Source organism: Calidris pugnax, unplaced genomic scaffold, assembly GCF_001431845.1.
Source record: "Calidris pugnax isolate Ruff unplaced genomic scaffold, ASM143184v1 scaffold56, whole genome shotgun sequence".
Lineage (NCBI taxonomy): Eukaryota > Metazoa > Chordata > Aves > Charadriiformes > Scolopacidae > Calidris > Calidris pugnax.
The window spans coordinates 4,152,065-4,167,014 of NW_015090839.1; the positions used below are offsets into that span (position 1 = coordinate 4,152,065).

At 47.0% G+C, this 14,950-nt stretch overlaps 1 protein-coding gene across 1 annotated transcript; it reads left to right on the forward strand.

The window, feature by feature from the left end:
• Positions 1 to 14: 14 nt before the first annotated feature.
• Positions 15 to 12,596, forward strand: TMED8 (transmembrane p24 trafficking protein family member 8). The gene is made up of 6 exons (XM_014942033.1): positions 15 to 237; positions 1,423 to 1,501; positions 3,638 to 3,767; positions 4,716 to 4,857; positions 5,118 to 5,417; positions 6,468 to 12,596. The coding sequence occupies exons 1-6, from the start codon at positions 165 to 167 to the stop codon at positions 6,683 to 6,685; spliced, it is 942 nt and encodes a 313-aa protein (XP_014797519.1). The 5' UTR covers positions 15 to 164; the 3' UTR covers positions 6,686 to 12,596.
• The last annotated feature ends 2,354 nt before the right edge of the window (positions 12,597 to 14,950 follow it).

Genomic DNA, 14,950 nt, shown 5'->3' on the forward strand with positions numbered 1-14,950 from the left:
GCTGAGGGCCGAACACGGAGGCACCGCCCTCTCCCTTCTGCCGGGCTTACCGTCCCCCCGCTCGGCTGTTTCCGCCGCCGGCAACCGCAGCGCTTCGGCCCCGCTCGGCTCTTTCCGCCGCGGCGGGCTGCCGCCCTCGGTTCCGCGCCCGCCCAGCCCTGCCCATGTCGGACGTGCCGCCCGCCGCCGGCTCCCGCCTCCAGCCCCCGGCCGGCGCTGCGCCCCGGCTCCCCTCAGGTACGGGCTGGGCAGGGGAGGGGGCAGCTGGGCTGGGGTCCCCGAGGAGGAGCACCCCCGGCGGCGGGGCGGCGGGCCGGGCAGTGCCCGCGGGGGTTGCCGGCGGTGAGGCGCCGGGCCGGGGCGGGAGGGGGCCACCTGTTTTAGCCTTGGCCTTACGGGCGGGAAGAACGCCGCCGGTTTCCCTTCCGCGGTGGGCTCCCTCGCTTCTCCCGGAGAGGAGCCTCATTCCTACGGTGACCTGTGAGGAGCAGCGGCGGGAATTAGTCCGTGGCTAACGTTGGCCACCGTTCGGCGTGGGGCGGGCTGCGGTGCCCTGAGGGAGCGGGGCTCCCGCCGCCGCGCACCCCCGCTCCAGCGCCCGCAGCTCCGGTGGTTCTTCCCTGCGGGGGGAAGGACGAAGGTTAATGGAGGTTTCCAGGCGCTTTCCCCCCGGGGAGGGAGGTCCCCGTGGGCTGGAGGTGCCACCCAGCTCCCGGTTGACTCTGGCGGCTGTCAGGCGTACCATCATAGAATCGTCTAGGTTGGAAGGGACCTTAAAGATCATCTAGTCCAACCCTCAACCTAGCTCTGACAAAAAAATAAGAAATAAGCAATAAAAAAATCACCAAACCATATTCTTGAGGACCATGAAACCTCGAGGACCATCAGAGAGCGGAGAAAGCTGCAGCTGGTCCGTGCCCAGCCCGCTGCCTTCCCTGCGAAGTTGGTACACCACAGTGGTAGGGGGACAGAGCTTTCCCAGAGTTCAGGAGACTCAGGGGAGACCATCCTTACGGACAGTCCTTTTAGCAGTGACCTAGGAATTTCCATCTCGTCAGTGCCCTGTGGGAACCGCTACCAGATTGCTTTTCCCAGGGCTTCGTCACCCGGTTTTACGTGATGAAATCCGGCCTTCTTCTGTCCTCCTAAAGCCAGGATTGGTGGTTCAACCAACCCTGCTTCTAAGAGTGGCTCTGCACCAAAACCATCTGTGGGTTTTTGTTTGCCCTTTCCCAGGGTTGAGATGACTAAAAATCTTTGTTCTGCAAGGTGCTAGACACAGCTCGTAACACGAAAAACTGGTTGGCACAGCTCTTCCTTCTACAGCTGTGTGACTTTGTCAACATTTGAGTGCTGGCTGTAGTTTTCCCTCCTGTCTGACGTTTATTTCACCTTCTCTCTGTATATTCTGTTTGTTGTTAGAAAATGAAGACTCAGCCCGAAAGACAGAGCCTGCAGATCAGCTGGTTGATCCTTTGGAGTCCAGTGCTTCACAGAGCAGGTAGGAAAATATTTTTGTGTGTTGTGGCTTACATGCATGACAGTCTGTTTCACCCCTGTGACCTCCTCCCTTACGGCAATCGATGCTTTGTAGGTGAAGAGAAGGAACTGGAGACTGAATTGTCTGCTTTGGGACAGTACATACCAGAATCAGTATAGGAGGGGCTGTTCTTACAGGCTTAAGGTTGTTTTAAAGCTTATGAAATGACGAAGTGTAGTTCATGGCTCAGCTATTCAAATCACAGAATCATTCAGCTTGGAAGGAACGCTGCAAGGTTTTGTAGTCCATTGCAAGAGCTAATAAACTTTCAGCAGAAAATTTTCTCTATCCTGTCTGAAGGATACTTTAATAACTAAGCATTCCCACTGTCTATAATTCTGATGGAAGCTGAGCAAGAAAACACCTTTTACTGTTTTCTTGACAATGTCTCGATTTTTGTCTTCACCCTTTGTTTTCTGTGTCACTCCTTCATTAATGCTGCTGATTAACTCTGTTATCAGATGTTTGGCTCGTTATTATATCTGCTGGGTGTGTGGTGCCTGTGCCCGAGTCACTGCATTGGTCACAAGCATTAATACTGTAAGCAGTGGAGTTTCATTTGCCATCATATGTTTGTTGCACAGGATACAATTTCAGAAATGTGTGAGTTAATTACGTCAGACAGCAGATAAGCCACAAGCTCATTAAAAAAGGGGGTGGGGGAGGGAATTCCAGCAAAAGCCCCAGCAAACCACCTTACTTCTAAAAGAACAGTTTGATGCCATCTTGGCTTGATGCTAGTGACATCTGTATCAGCCTTCTTGACTCCAAATGCATGTTCTTCCATTTCTTTGTTACGGCCTCTAATTTTCTTCAAAGAGATTAATGAAGCCAGTGAGCAAAATGGCCTCTGTGGAACTACTCTTTGATTGGCAATGCAGCCAAGGGGGGTAGCTAGATAAAATCTGTACCCTCACAGGAGTAAAGATTTGGAAACAAAAGCCACATTTGCCCTGTCCTAGTCTTCCTTATGGATACAGCAAGGAATGTGTCTAAGTTGAACTGTGTATGGGTTTTTTTACATTATTTTTTTCAACTATTCTACATTATACTGATAGTCTGGTCCCTTGCTAATGAGAATATTTCCCATTTCTGAAAGGAGACATTTGAGGAAGTGCACATATTTTCCATTACTGCTGCGTTCTCGTGTCCTTTAGACCAAAGCAGTTGACATTGGTTTTATAGTGCTGTATGAAGGCTTTGCTTTTCAAAAGGGCAACTGTTCCTATTCTTATTAAAGACTAGGTTGCTTCTCATGGCAGTTTCACATAATATCTGTGAGTACAACAGAGGAGACTCTTCTGGCATCCATCTCAGTTCATTTGGGATGATAACTCTTTCAAGCTGTAGATGATATCCAGCATTTTTAAAATATAATTTAGAAGAAAACCTTCAACAAAGAATGTCTGTCGAAGATGTTTCCTTTCTTGTCTATTCTTTCCCTGCTACATACCTATCTTTTTGTTCTAACGTGTCCATCTCCTCTTGTCACAGTGCAGTACTTGGACCTCTTTGCTATTATTGTGCAGCCATTGTATGTTTTACGACTTGCTTGTCTGTGCAGCATATTTGAATATGGCAGAGAGATAACTGAGTGCTCCCTGTGTCTCTTAAGATTGCTAATAGGAAAGGCATAAGGGGCCACATAAGTAGAGGGCATTTTCAGGATGGCTGTTAAAACTGGTTTGAGTCCTTTCACTGATCCAGTTGACCTCTGATGGAACATACAGGTGTTATGTAGTGGCTGGCATGAAAGAAGTCCTTTTATGAGCATAAAAGTTGCTACTGATTTCTGCACTTGGTGCAGTGTTGGTGGGCCAGCATGCTGTGGAGTGAGTGCGGTGAATTACTGCTGCCTAAAGCATGGTAAATATGGAGTATCTCACTGAAGTTCCCTCTGGTTCCCATGGAAGATAGTCACATGGAAATGAGGGCAGGACTGGGGTGCAAAGGGCTCTTTTTGCACTGGGGAGGTGCTGACCACAGAAGCTTGTTCCCTTCAGTTCATCTGAATTCGAGTTTCAGAGCAGAGCGATTCCTCTGCTGGCTGTGCCCTGGGTGCAAGTGCTGAATTGTAGTGCTCTCTTCCTCTGAAAGGTCGCAGATTGGGTCCATCGTGAGTGCGGGCGCGACAGAGGACTCGAAGGAAGAGGCTGGCACTTTGGAGGACCGGGAAGTGGCTGAAGTCGAAGAGAAGCTGCCTGACGAAATCCAGTCCCTCAAAGAGGTAGGTGGGTGTTTCTTTTGTCTGAAAGCAAGGACAGAGGTGCAGCAACAGTTCTTCCACCCTACTGTGCTTATGGCTATGGGACTGAGGCGATAAGGATTGTATTAATACAGAAGTAGTATTAAAATAGATTCAGTTATTTTTTTTTTCCCATACGTTAGTGGGAGGTAAGCATTATCTGTCTGATTTGCACAATCCCTCTTGCATCTTCGGCTAGTCCTCGCTTCCTTGCAGTTTTTAGCTCGTTAAGGCTTCAAGGTTATTCTCACCTTCTTCTCGCCTCTTGTCTGGAGCTCCTGGGAGATCCCTCCTTGCAGATTTATGGAAGAGGGTACTGAAAGTGCGATTCTGCCATCTTTTGGTTTTTTGGTGAGCAGCCAATTCGTTTGCATTAGAGGTACGGTCAGGAAAACCTGTGCAAGTGGCACCCAGCTCAGGAGCTGTGAGTTTGCATATATGAGAGAGGGCTGGCCCTGGTGAACCCGATGGACTTTTAACTAGGATGCAGCAAATGGCATTTAGGTTGTGGCTGTAGTCTAGATGCACACAGAGCTGAAAGGCTGTCCCTAGAGAGATTGTGTCTTGGGAATTCTTTGCAGGAGTAGTCAGCTAAATCTGTGAGGCTGTTGTTGTGTTGAGAGGTGAGGATTAACTCTGAGGCAGATGCAAAGATGTGCCTGCCTGGGGGCTCTTGGCGAGGCCAGGGGGCATGTAACTGGTGAGACAAACGCAGCATTTGACTTCAAAGTTCATGACTTTGGTACTGTGAGGGAAATAATGCAGAGAGGTGTCTCAGAGCCACTCAGTTCTTTTTAACTAACAGAATCTTCTGTAGGGTCTGACTTGTAATTCAGGCATCTTTCTGAAGCCTAATGAGTCGCTTTAAATCCAGCTGGGGACTTTCTTACCACAATGGTCTTTGTGACAACGTTTATGTGCTTTGTGCAGGAGGCTGCTGTTCGGATAAGCAACTACCATGTACTTCAAGGAGCAGGGGATATAGTAATGATTCAGTCAGATCACACTGGTGCTGTGGATATCCTTTCAGCTGAGCTGGAGACTGCAGACCTCCTTGGGGAGCAGAGGAAAGGTGAGTCCTGAAAGGAAAACACTTGCTGGGGACACTTTTTAAGTGCCTGCCCTGGCTAGAGAAGAGCAGAAGCTCTCCTAGAAATGTGCTATTTCCTGCTGGAAATTTGGGCTTCTGGCTAGCGAGTGGGGAAAACCTCACAACGAAGCAGGCTCCAGAATGCAAAAAAAACCTTTTCAGAAATAGCTTCACTGTTTTCACATAAGAGTTTGTCAGTAGTGAAAAGTCAGGTGAGCCAAAGATCTTTTCCCTTGTCTCAGCTCAGCCTCCCCCTCTGGCTCCCCCCACCATGTGGACCACTGAGAAGACGAAGGAATTCAAAGCCAGGATGGGAAAGGAGAAGAATGGCCGGATGGTGGTGAAGCGAGGCGAGGTGGTGACAGTCCGCGTGCCAACCCATCCCGATGGGAAATGCATTTGCTGGGAGTTCGCAACAGATGACTACGACATTGGATTTGGAGTCTATTTTGACTGGACCACAGTTACCAGCACTGCCATTACTGTTCAGGTCAGCGAATCCAGTGATGAGGAGGATGAAGAGGAAGAGGAGGAAATTGAAGGTTAGTGCAGAATTTATAAGGGTTAATTTGTGGTGCATGTTGCCATGCTGCTGAGAGTGTCTGTCAGATGCTGTAATTTCCATCTACTTTGTTTACTCAGCCCACTTGTTATCTCTGCAGCCTTTTGGGTTCTTGGTTAGGCTGTGATGAGAAAGCGTTTTTCCCTTCCTGCTTTAGCGTATGCCAATGGCTGTCCTTCTCCAGGAGCAGAATTAAAATTGAGCATGTTAAGAATAAAATCAGAATTCACTTGTTCTACCTCATAAAAAGATTAGGGTCTGAGATTTTAACTGGACTGTTTTTCTTAGCCTCTCACTGAGAGGCTGAGAAATTTCTGGAGGGTGAGTAGGAGCAAAAAGGTTTTGTTTCTGGGGTGGTTTTGTCTGGTTGTTTTGTTTGTTTTTATTTTTCCCCCTCAGTACATCAGTAGCTCCTGCTGACTGCATTTGAGAGGATTGCTAGCTGGGTCTTTGTACTTGTGAAACACACAATGATGTTGCGTGTTCCATGGCTTCAGTGTATGTGTGACCAGTGTGACTGGGGGATGGTGTCTGAAATGAATTTTGCAGATTCTCCAAAGAGGGGAAGGTTCCTATAGGAGGAATCCTCTTAGAGAAGTGAATTGAGGACATATACACAGTGAGGTTATAGCTAAGAGCTTTCCTGCCTTTCTTTTGCTTCAAGTCTATATCACTGGACCACTGTTGTGTGTATAAAAGCAGTGAGGTGTCTAAAAATTAAGTCCAGGGAGAGGAGAGAAGAGAAGGCTGGCAGGCAAGCGGATACTGTCCCATCAGTATTCCCAAGAGAACCAGTTCCTTGGGAAAGAAGATGAAAGAAGAAAGGCATGTCCTTCGATAAGGAAAGCTGGATTTTGTGGGTATTGTCTGCAGAAAGGTCAGAGCAGATGCTATGGGTAACGCTGTCAGAGTTAGCCTTCCATATATCTGTATGCCTCTACTGCATTCTGGTCTTGTTTATCTTTTTCTGGGACTACCTAGTGGCTTAACTGTCTCTGGCCTGCTTGCTTGTCTCCTCTCTTCCATTCAGGTCTCGCCCCTGTTGGTGATGTGGAAAGGGGCTCCAAAAGCTATCTGCGGAACCGCTACGGGGAGATCATGCCTGTGTATCGGCGCAACAGCCATCGGGAGGTGCAGGCAGGCAGCCACGAGTACCCGGGCGAGGGCATCTACCTGCTGAAATTTGATAACTCGTACTCTCTCCTCCGCAATAAGACTCTGTTCTTCCACGTCTACTACACCAGCTGAAGCAGCGGGAAGGGGCAGGGACGGCAGGCAGGTAATGGTGAGCGTAGCAGGCTGCCACCCAGCCCTGGCACCGCTTGATGGGCACTGCTGTGTGACAGAACCAAGGCACAATTCTGCCGGCTCCTCTTCAGACACTAACTGGTTTCTCCCTACACCCTCTTTCCCCGCTCTCCCAGTGGAGAAAGGTAATTGTGACTGCCTGGTTGTCCACGGGCAGCTGCTTTCTGTAAAACTTCAGGAGGTCTGCTCTGTGCAGGCATCGGGCTGGGCCTTTGTTTCCCAGCTGGTAAATGCCCAGAGGCCAGGTTCAGGTGCTCGTGGTTTCGATCTGTTGCACTGGTACGAAATGAAGTGAAAATATTCTTGATCTGTTACTATTTTTGTGAATAACTTTTTCCAACTCTCCTGCTGCATCTGCATCACTAGAGGGCAGCTGTCAGCTGCAGTGAGCCAAAAGCACAGCTGGCTTGTCACCTAGCCACTGATAATCTTGTCACCTACCACCATTACATGTCACCAGCAGCCAGTGCTTCCCTCACTCCTGTGGTTGAGGGTGCAGCTGGCCAGTAGCCCTTGCTGCGGTGGCTATGCCATGCTATGATGGGCAGGCCCCAAACAGCAGCCATGGCATATGTTTGAACAGGGGTGGGGGTAAGGGTGCACACCTAGAAGTCCTTAAGAAGGTGTTCCTACACATTAAGAATTGTGTGTATGCCTGTTGGTTGTAGGGATACATAAATGATTAAAACTTCAGTGACCACCAAGAGGTTTTTTCTGTAATCCAGATGTGAAGCAGAAGAAATTGCTTACTGCTGTGCTGAATAAAGCTTGGAGTACAACCAATAAATATACAGGAAATGTTTCCCAGAAGCAGCATGTTGGTTCACTAGTATTGCTGCCGGCTGGATAATACCATATGTAGCAAGGAAAAGGCTCCCCAGAGAAGTGTAGCTTGTCAGCTGCTATTGCTGTTGCAAAGGTATTGTTAGAAAAGAACATCTCTGCTCAGAAACTCGGAAGGTGTGGGATTTAACCAATCCTTTCTGTGAAACAGAATCAGCAAGGCCGTTGCTGACCCCGACCGCATGGTGCAGGACGGAGTTCCTTGGCATGTTTGGGTGGCTAGCGATGGCATTGGTGATCAAGTACTGGCAGAGTTGAGCAAGGATTAAGTTAATCCTTCAGAGATGAATTTTAAATCATGTTTATCTGTAACTGTTGTTTATTTTAATATTTTTAACTTGAAATCATTCTCTTTTCTAAGAATACTGCTGTATTTACATTTTGATACCTCTTTGCAGAGACACAAAATGGCTGTTTGCATGGTGATTCTAGTAGAGTTCTGAATTTTATTTTTAAATCCTCCAGGAAAAGCACCTCTAATTGGTCCGTTCCTTCTATTGAGAGGGAATAATGGACAAAATGATTCTGGGGTAGTTAAAGCCAAAGATTTCACTCTCGTAGGAGGGCTGCATATTTCCTATTAAGGCTATATCGTAATGCTGTGCAATTTGCTCCATATTCAAGCTCTTAACTATCTCTGCTTACTTATTCACTGCCCCAGAGCACTTAGTAGGTCAAAAATGATAGGAGAGAGCAGTCAGTCTGCAGTGGAGCAGGTCAAGCTGGGAGCAGGGGGAGCGGAAATGCAAAGACCACTGGTTGGAGCACGGTGGCTTTCTGGGTGAGTAGGCAGGGACCAGAGCTGGCCAGGGTTAAAGGAGCAGAGTTGTTGCTGCTTTGTGCCCTGAGAGGGGGAGAAAACAGCTGCCTTTCTCGAGAGCGAGCACACACTTGGGCTGGGGGGGAGCTGCAAAGCTGCCTTATTCAAGCAGGGGCAACAAGAAGACAACCTTGCAGGTAAACAGAATAGGCTTGGTATCTGTCAGAGTAAGATGCTCTTTCATTTAGCTGCTTGGGGAGGACTATTCCTTCTTTTAGCCTCTCTTGTGGAAGGTGAAGGACCATCCTGTGGCCTTGGTACAGCACTTGAATCAGGCCTGAACAACTTGGGTAAGGCTCTCTCCCTCTTTTTTTCCCATCCTTTGTCTATCAAATTCCTGGACACTAAACAGAAGAAGGTAGAAAAGGCCCTTCAGTCTGAGCACAATGTCAGCACTGCCCCACTCGATGACTGCCTTTGGCCCTTTGCTGGGAGATCAGAGAACCCTGCGCGCACTTGCTGGTTAATGTATGATGCCCTGTCTTTCATCCACTCCACTTTCTAATTAGGATTTATTTACGATGAAGGCAACTCTGACCTGTACATACATTAGATATTTCAGAATTATTGATCCTCAGTTGCATGGCTTATTGCAGGCTGGTGGGTTTTCTCCACTAAAAAACTGTTTGCCTTATAGTGTGGCCTCCCTGTTGCTAACTCGCAGCTACTTCCCCTTCCTGTCTGTTTGTTGCTCGTATTAAGCTTCAAAATACATTTTGTCATGTTGTAAGAAGTTAATAAGGCCCAACTCACAACCAATTTTGATCACTCACTGACACGTAAATGCTATGTGCCAGTTTTCAAGCCATTAGTTAGTGGTTTTAGTTAAGTTGCTCTGTAGGTGGTAGTCCTGTTGCTCAGTTACAGCTTTCTGAAGTGTGGACCAACCTTTAACGAGGCTCAGGTCACTTGTTTGGAACCGTCCCTGTCTCTGTGTCTCATTGACTTAAGCCCAACAGCAGCATTGAACGTGGTACTTCATCCTGATCAGCGTGTGCCTGGTCTACACACGCAGTGTGCCCATAGATGGGCCTGCCACGGTGACGCTGACAGCGCTCGGTGTGTGTTATTTCTCCACTTCAGTTTCCCAGAAGTATGTGGTATCTCTCATGAACACAAGATAGTTTTAGGCACAGAATATTTCATGTGCAGGAAACACAAGCTCCACAGCTGTACAGGATAATTCTTCTTTTGTTTTGTTTTTTTTTTTTAATTTCCATATTACGTGAGTGTGTTGTTTCTCAGGTATTCAGATAGCATTCATTATCCAAGTGACAACTTCTCTTTGGAAGGATAGTCTTTATTCATTTTCTGATAAATCCAATAGCTTGGCTGTGTGGCTGGTGATTAACAATAGCCATTCCCATTAAAAATAGAACCTGTAATTGGTTCAAAGAAGTGTCTTATTTCTCATGCATCCTTTTTATTGTAGTTCAAACTATCTCCTGGATTTGTATCCAATCCTGCAGTCTGGCTGAGGCAGTTATGGAAACTCTCATAATTTTAATTAGAGACCTTTGGAAATAGACTGTGGGTCTAAAAAGACAAATGAATTAAAAAGGCAGTTGTACTTCAGAGAGGAAAATTAATCCTCAAGAAAGGAAAATTCCTTCTTTGTTTCTGTGGAAGGAAGACTTCAGATAAGTTTTTAAAATGTGTTTCTTCTCCCTGTAAATTGTCTAGAAATTCAAAAAGCTAAATCAAGGAAGAAGCTTCTTTTGTATTTTGGGTTTGCTTTTGAGAAAGCACAAAATTGTTTTCCATTTTGTTTTGAATATAATTTAGATCTAGAAATACGATTTACATATTCAGCCAGAGATATAAGACAGTCCTGTAGTGCAGGACTTGTATAAAAATTAGTTTGTATAGTTTTTTATTTATAATAATGTTGAGAATCTGGGCATTTTTTTATGCCAAAGAAGGTCATATGCTCTCCATCGTTTTCTCTTTTTCCCCCCTTATGTGTAATGTAGCAGCAGGAGTTTAAAATGTATGTTTTACTGAGGACAGAGACTTAAAATGGCTTAAATCCGGGACCACTTGTACTGATTTAATTTACTCATAAACCCTTTGGAGGCCTGTAACATAGATTCTTGTGAAAGGTGATCAGTGTCAGACATGAGCTAGTTGTAAATGAATGCTTGGGACCCATGTAATAGTTACACAGATTATTATCGGTAATGAGCCATTTACATGGACAGCTAAGATGCAGAAGAGAAGGAGCTCAGTTGTCTGACTTCAGCTGCTAAGAAGAAAGTGGTGTTACTGTGCAACCTGGTCTCAAAGACAGCCCCATGTCTTTCTTTTTGGCTCTACCCCCCGTGCACTTGTCTTCTTGTAACTGTGTGTGCATGTCACCTTCTTCTGTGGGCCAGCCATCCTGGTGCAGGGCCTGGCAGGTGGGTTAGAAGGGAACCTTGTCACATCTCTCGTTGCTGAAAGATACTCATTACTGTGGGGAATTAGGGTTGAGAATGAATCCCTAAATGAGTTCACTTTTATCCCCAATGCTTTTACCCTTCCTTCTTGTCTCACTACCCCTACTAGAGCTACTCCACAGAGGATTTATCACAAGGTGCCTTAGGAATAAGGAGCATGTTTGAAATAAGAGCCATAGATGTCATTAATCCAAGGCATTCCTTCTCCTTGTTTCTCCACCCATTTGGGTAGAGGGGAGGCACTTCCTAAGGTCAGGCAAGGAAAGCCCCTGTAGGCTGTTCCTGGAGATTTAAGCTGTTCATTAGGCTGCCTTCTTGCTGTAAGATGAGTAGTAGAATGGTGTTAGAGTTTCCTGGTCTTTGCCTCTTGAAATCATATGCTGCTGTTAGATATCGAGGAACACCAGAGAACCACTCCTTTTGATATGCTGATGCTAAACCTGAGGACCAGAGCAACACTAGATAGATATAGAAGAGCTTTCCTTGTGACCATTCATTGTTTTCTCTAAAAAGAGTGTCCAAATCCAGTGTTGTGAGTGGTGTGTGCTGATGTGCATTGAGGCTGGATAAGAGACCAAAGCAACAAAGTATTTTTTTGATCTACAAATGTGAAAGAAAAGACTGTTTCTCCTATTCTCTTATCTGGGAAAATAATGGATGTGACAGTGTCATGTAAATGTAGCAGACCATCTTGATTGGTAGAATGGAAAGAACTGATCACGTTAAATACATTGGCAAATTAGACTGTGAAATAAACCAGGAGTTTAGCAGGAATCAAAGTGCTACGTCATTTATCTAAAGAAGTGGATTTGCCATAAATGCCAAATAAACAAAGTTTTGGAAGGTACATAAAACTACAGAGTTCAAGTACATCTTGCTAGGAGGATCATTTTCTGTGGGGTTATTCCACGTTTGCCTCCAAAGTGTCTCTGACAACTTATTCTGAACCACTGGTACTGTTGCAGGTGAAGACACATCATCAGGCTGGGCAGATGATGGGTCTGACTCCCCTTGGCTTTTTTGCATTCTGTTCTGGATTTTACATGTTGCTTCCTCAGAAGCTTCATCACAAGAAAGGTACTCATTATCAGTCGGGGAGAGAGGATAAATTTTGTGATCCACCAGTGAGGGTTATCTGGTTTAAGCCCATCTGGACTGGTGAGTCATGTCCCTTGGGCAAGAAGCTGGCTGCCCACCATTAAGCTCCTAAGGAGCCTTTGCCAAGTAATGACCTTGATGTTTAGGAGCTGCATTTTGAAATTCTAAATAGCAGGAGATGGTCTCCCTGCAACCTCCAGGATGCCCTGGTGACTGCTCTCCTCCAAGAGAAGCAGTCTGCTCTCAACTCACTGCTCCAAGCTGCTAGCACAGACTTTCAATGGGGAGCATCTTGTAGCTGGTCATATCTCTTTCAGAGCTGTATTCTTGTGAACTGCAATGGTTGTCTGTCAGTCCTTATCGATGTGATGTGTGAATATTTTTCATGTCCTGTGATTTCAAAATTGAGTTCTCGGCGCCAACCGTTTGCTTTTCCTGTCCTCCCAAGATAGGAGCTTTAAATGGAGGAGAGGGTATTTTAACAAGATGTGGCACTGAACCTCTTGCTGAAGGGCACATATGAAGACTGTATTTATAGTGTGCTTGCATTCCTTCTACGCTTGGTTTGTATTGTTTATATTTGATGTGTTGTGGCTGATTTGTAATAGCATATCGTAACTTACACCCTTTAAATAAACTTTTCACTATGCAACCAAGGACTTTGTTTCCTGTTTAAAGCAAATGACTGTCTTGATATGAAAAACTGCACTACAGGAAAAAAAAAACGACCAACCAAGAATACAATTAAACTTAAGTTTTATGAGCAAAGAGGAGACAAATACTTTGCAGTGTACTGGACATTCTGGTTGCAAATGGATAGGAAAAATGCTCTGCTGTCAGCTGCTGCTGCTCGTTCCAGCCAGGAAATTTTCTGTCCATTGAAATGACTTGGTGAGATATTTTTTTTTTTTTAAATTCTTCAAATTCTTTGCAATGCTTGAGATTATACTGAATGCCTGAAGAATGGGAGAGGAACAAGTAAGTAGCCAAGCTCTTACCACAGACATGGGTGGAGTTCTGAGAAACTGGACCGGCACCTTGCAAGAGTTTGAATGTTTTACCCTCTGGTGCTTCATACTGGTACTTTTCACCCCTGTTTGCAGAGATCCCCTTAGCTAACTGTTCTGTTACTTCAGCTTTTCAGTCTGAAGGATTAAAACAATTCCTCTTCAATTATCTAGAGAAAAGTGTCTGCCCTTCATAGCTCCTCATAGCTGCTTGCCCATCAATGTTACCTTACTATAAAGACTGTATTTGTATGGCCTGAGGGAAGCACACCTGCTGGTGAAAATAAAGAATGATACCTGCAGCCAGGGCCATCCCTCCTCGCTTATCTCCTTAAGGAGTTTGGTAGGACAAGTGCTGCAGAAGTTCAATTGTCTTTTTAGTAGCACTGTGTTTTCTTGGAGCACTTTTATAACATAATCAATGGGCAGGAGCAATCACAAAGCAAGATGACCCAAAGGGGTTAGTAACTCTGTCAAGCTGAAGATGTTTCATCTTGTTTTAAGACCACCAAAGAGAAACAGCGCTACAGCTATTTCATTGCCACTCACTGGGAATCCCTGTCCTCGCGCTTGGCTCTGGTGTGGCCAAGAGGAAAACTAAGCAACTTGGTGGGGGAGTGATGTGAAATTTCACGATATTAGTTCTTTCCCACCCTTTCTGTAATTTTGAGGGTCGGGCTGCAGCAGAAACACTCTGGAGGCAAGCTGCCCAGTGAAGGTCTCAGAAGAGGCTTTTGGTGGCCCTGCACTGGGAAGTGACTCTCGCCTGTTTCGGCTGAGCAGGGAGAGCATCGTTCCTGGGCTGCTGAAGTCCAGTCATTGCTTCTGTTGGTGTTTGATTATCAACAAACAGTGCTTAGCAGGGCTATTCATTGTCACACAGGTGGTGTTGGTTACTTGGTGGAGTCTCTGTATTAAAGCATACACTGATTTAGAACCACAGAATGGTTAGAGTTGGAAGGGACCTTAAAGATCATCTAGTTCCAACCCCCCTGCCATGGGCAGGGACACCTCCCACTAGACCAGGTTGCTCAAAGACCCATTCAGCCTGGCCTTGAACACCTCCAGGGATGGGGCATTCACAACTTCCCTGGGCAACCTGTTCCAGTGCCTCACCACCCTCACTGTAAAGAATTTCTTTCTGGTATCTAATCTAAATCTCCCCTCTTCCAATTTAAAACTGTTACCCCTTGTCCTGTCACTACACTTCCTGACAGAGTCCCTCCCTGGCTCTCCTGTAGCTCCCTTCAGATATTGGAAGGCTGCTATAAGGTCTCCCTGGAGCCTTCTCTTCTCCAGGCTGAACAACCCCAGCTCTCTCAGCCCGTCCTCACAGGAGAGGTGCTCCAGCCATCATCATCATGATGATCATCTCCATGGCCCTCCTCTGGACCTGCTCCAACAGGGCCATATCCTTTCTATGTTAAGGACAGTATTTAATCACTGTTTATTGTGGATAATTGCTGCCTCAGGGTGGAAGCCCTGACTGCGGAGCAGAAGCAAGTTCCACACCTGCTCCTTTTAATGAGAAAGGAGCACAGATGCCACCATTCAGGAATCGGCAACCCAACTGCCCCTCGCTGCAAAGTGATCGTGTGGCCTGGGCTCTGCCCATTACTGTAATTAGCTGCGGAGGAGCGGTTGTGGCCGTCGAGCCGCCGGCCTTGCCGTCCCCGACCTCCCCTCCAGCTGCCAGGGCTTCTCCCCGGCACCGGCACCCGCTCCGAGCGCCCCCCGAGGCGGCGGGGGCGGGCCGGGCCCCTCGGGGCGGCCGGAGGAGGGGCGCGGGCGGCCGGCCATCGCCCCCAGCTGCGCGGCGGTGCCTTAATGTCGGCGCCCGGCGGCCCGGTCAGTCGCCCCCCGCAGCCATCATGCTGCCTGCCCGCCAGCGGGCCCGGCCGGGGGGCAGCGCCCAGGAGAGCGGCCTGTCCTTCTACGTGCTGTGGGCGCTGCAGGAGCCGCCGCGGCTGCTCGGCAGGTGCGGACCGGCCCTGGGGGC

Bases quoted from the DNA above. Each gene is read 5' to 3' on its own strand.
- TMED8 (XM_014942033.1), top strand. From the start codon at position 165: ATGTCGGACGTGCCGCCCGCCGCCGGCTCCCGCCTCCAGCCCCCGGCC. The intron at 238-1,422 runs GTACGGGCTGGG...GTTTGTTGTTAG, and splicing joins TGCGCCCCGGCTCCCCTCAG to AAAATGAAGACTCAGCCCGA. The intron at 5,418-6,467 runs GTTAGTGCAGAA...TCTTCCATTCAG, and splicing joins GGAAGAGGAGGAAATTGAAG to GTCTCGCCCCTGTTGGTGAT.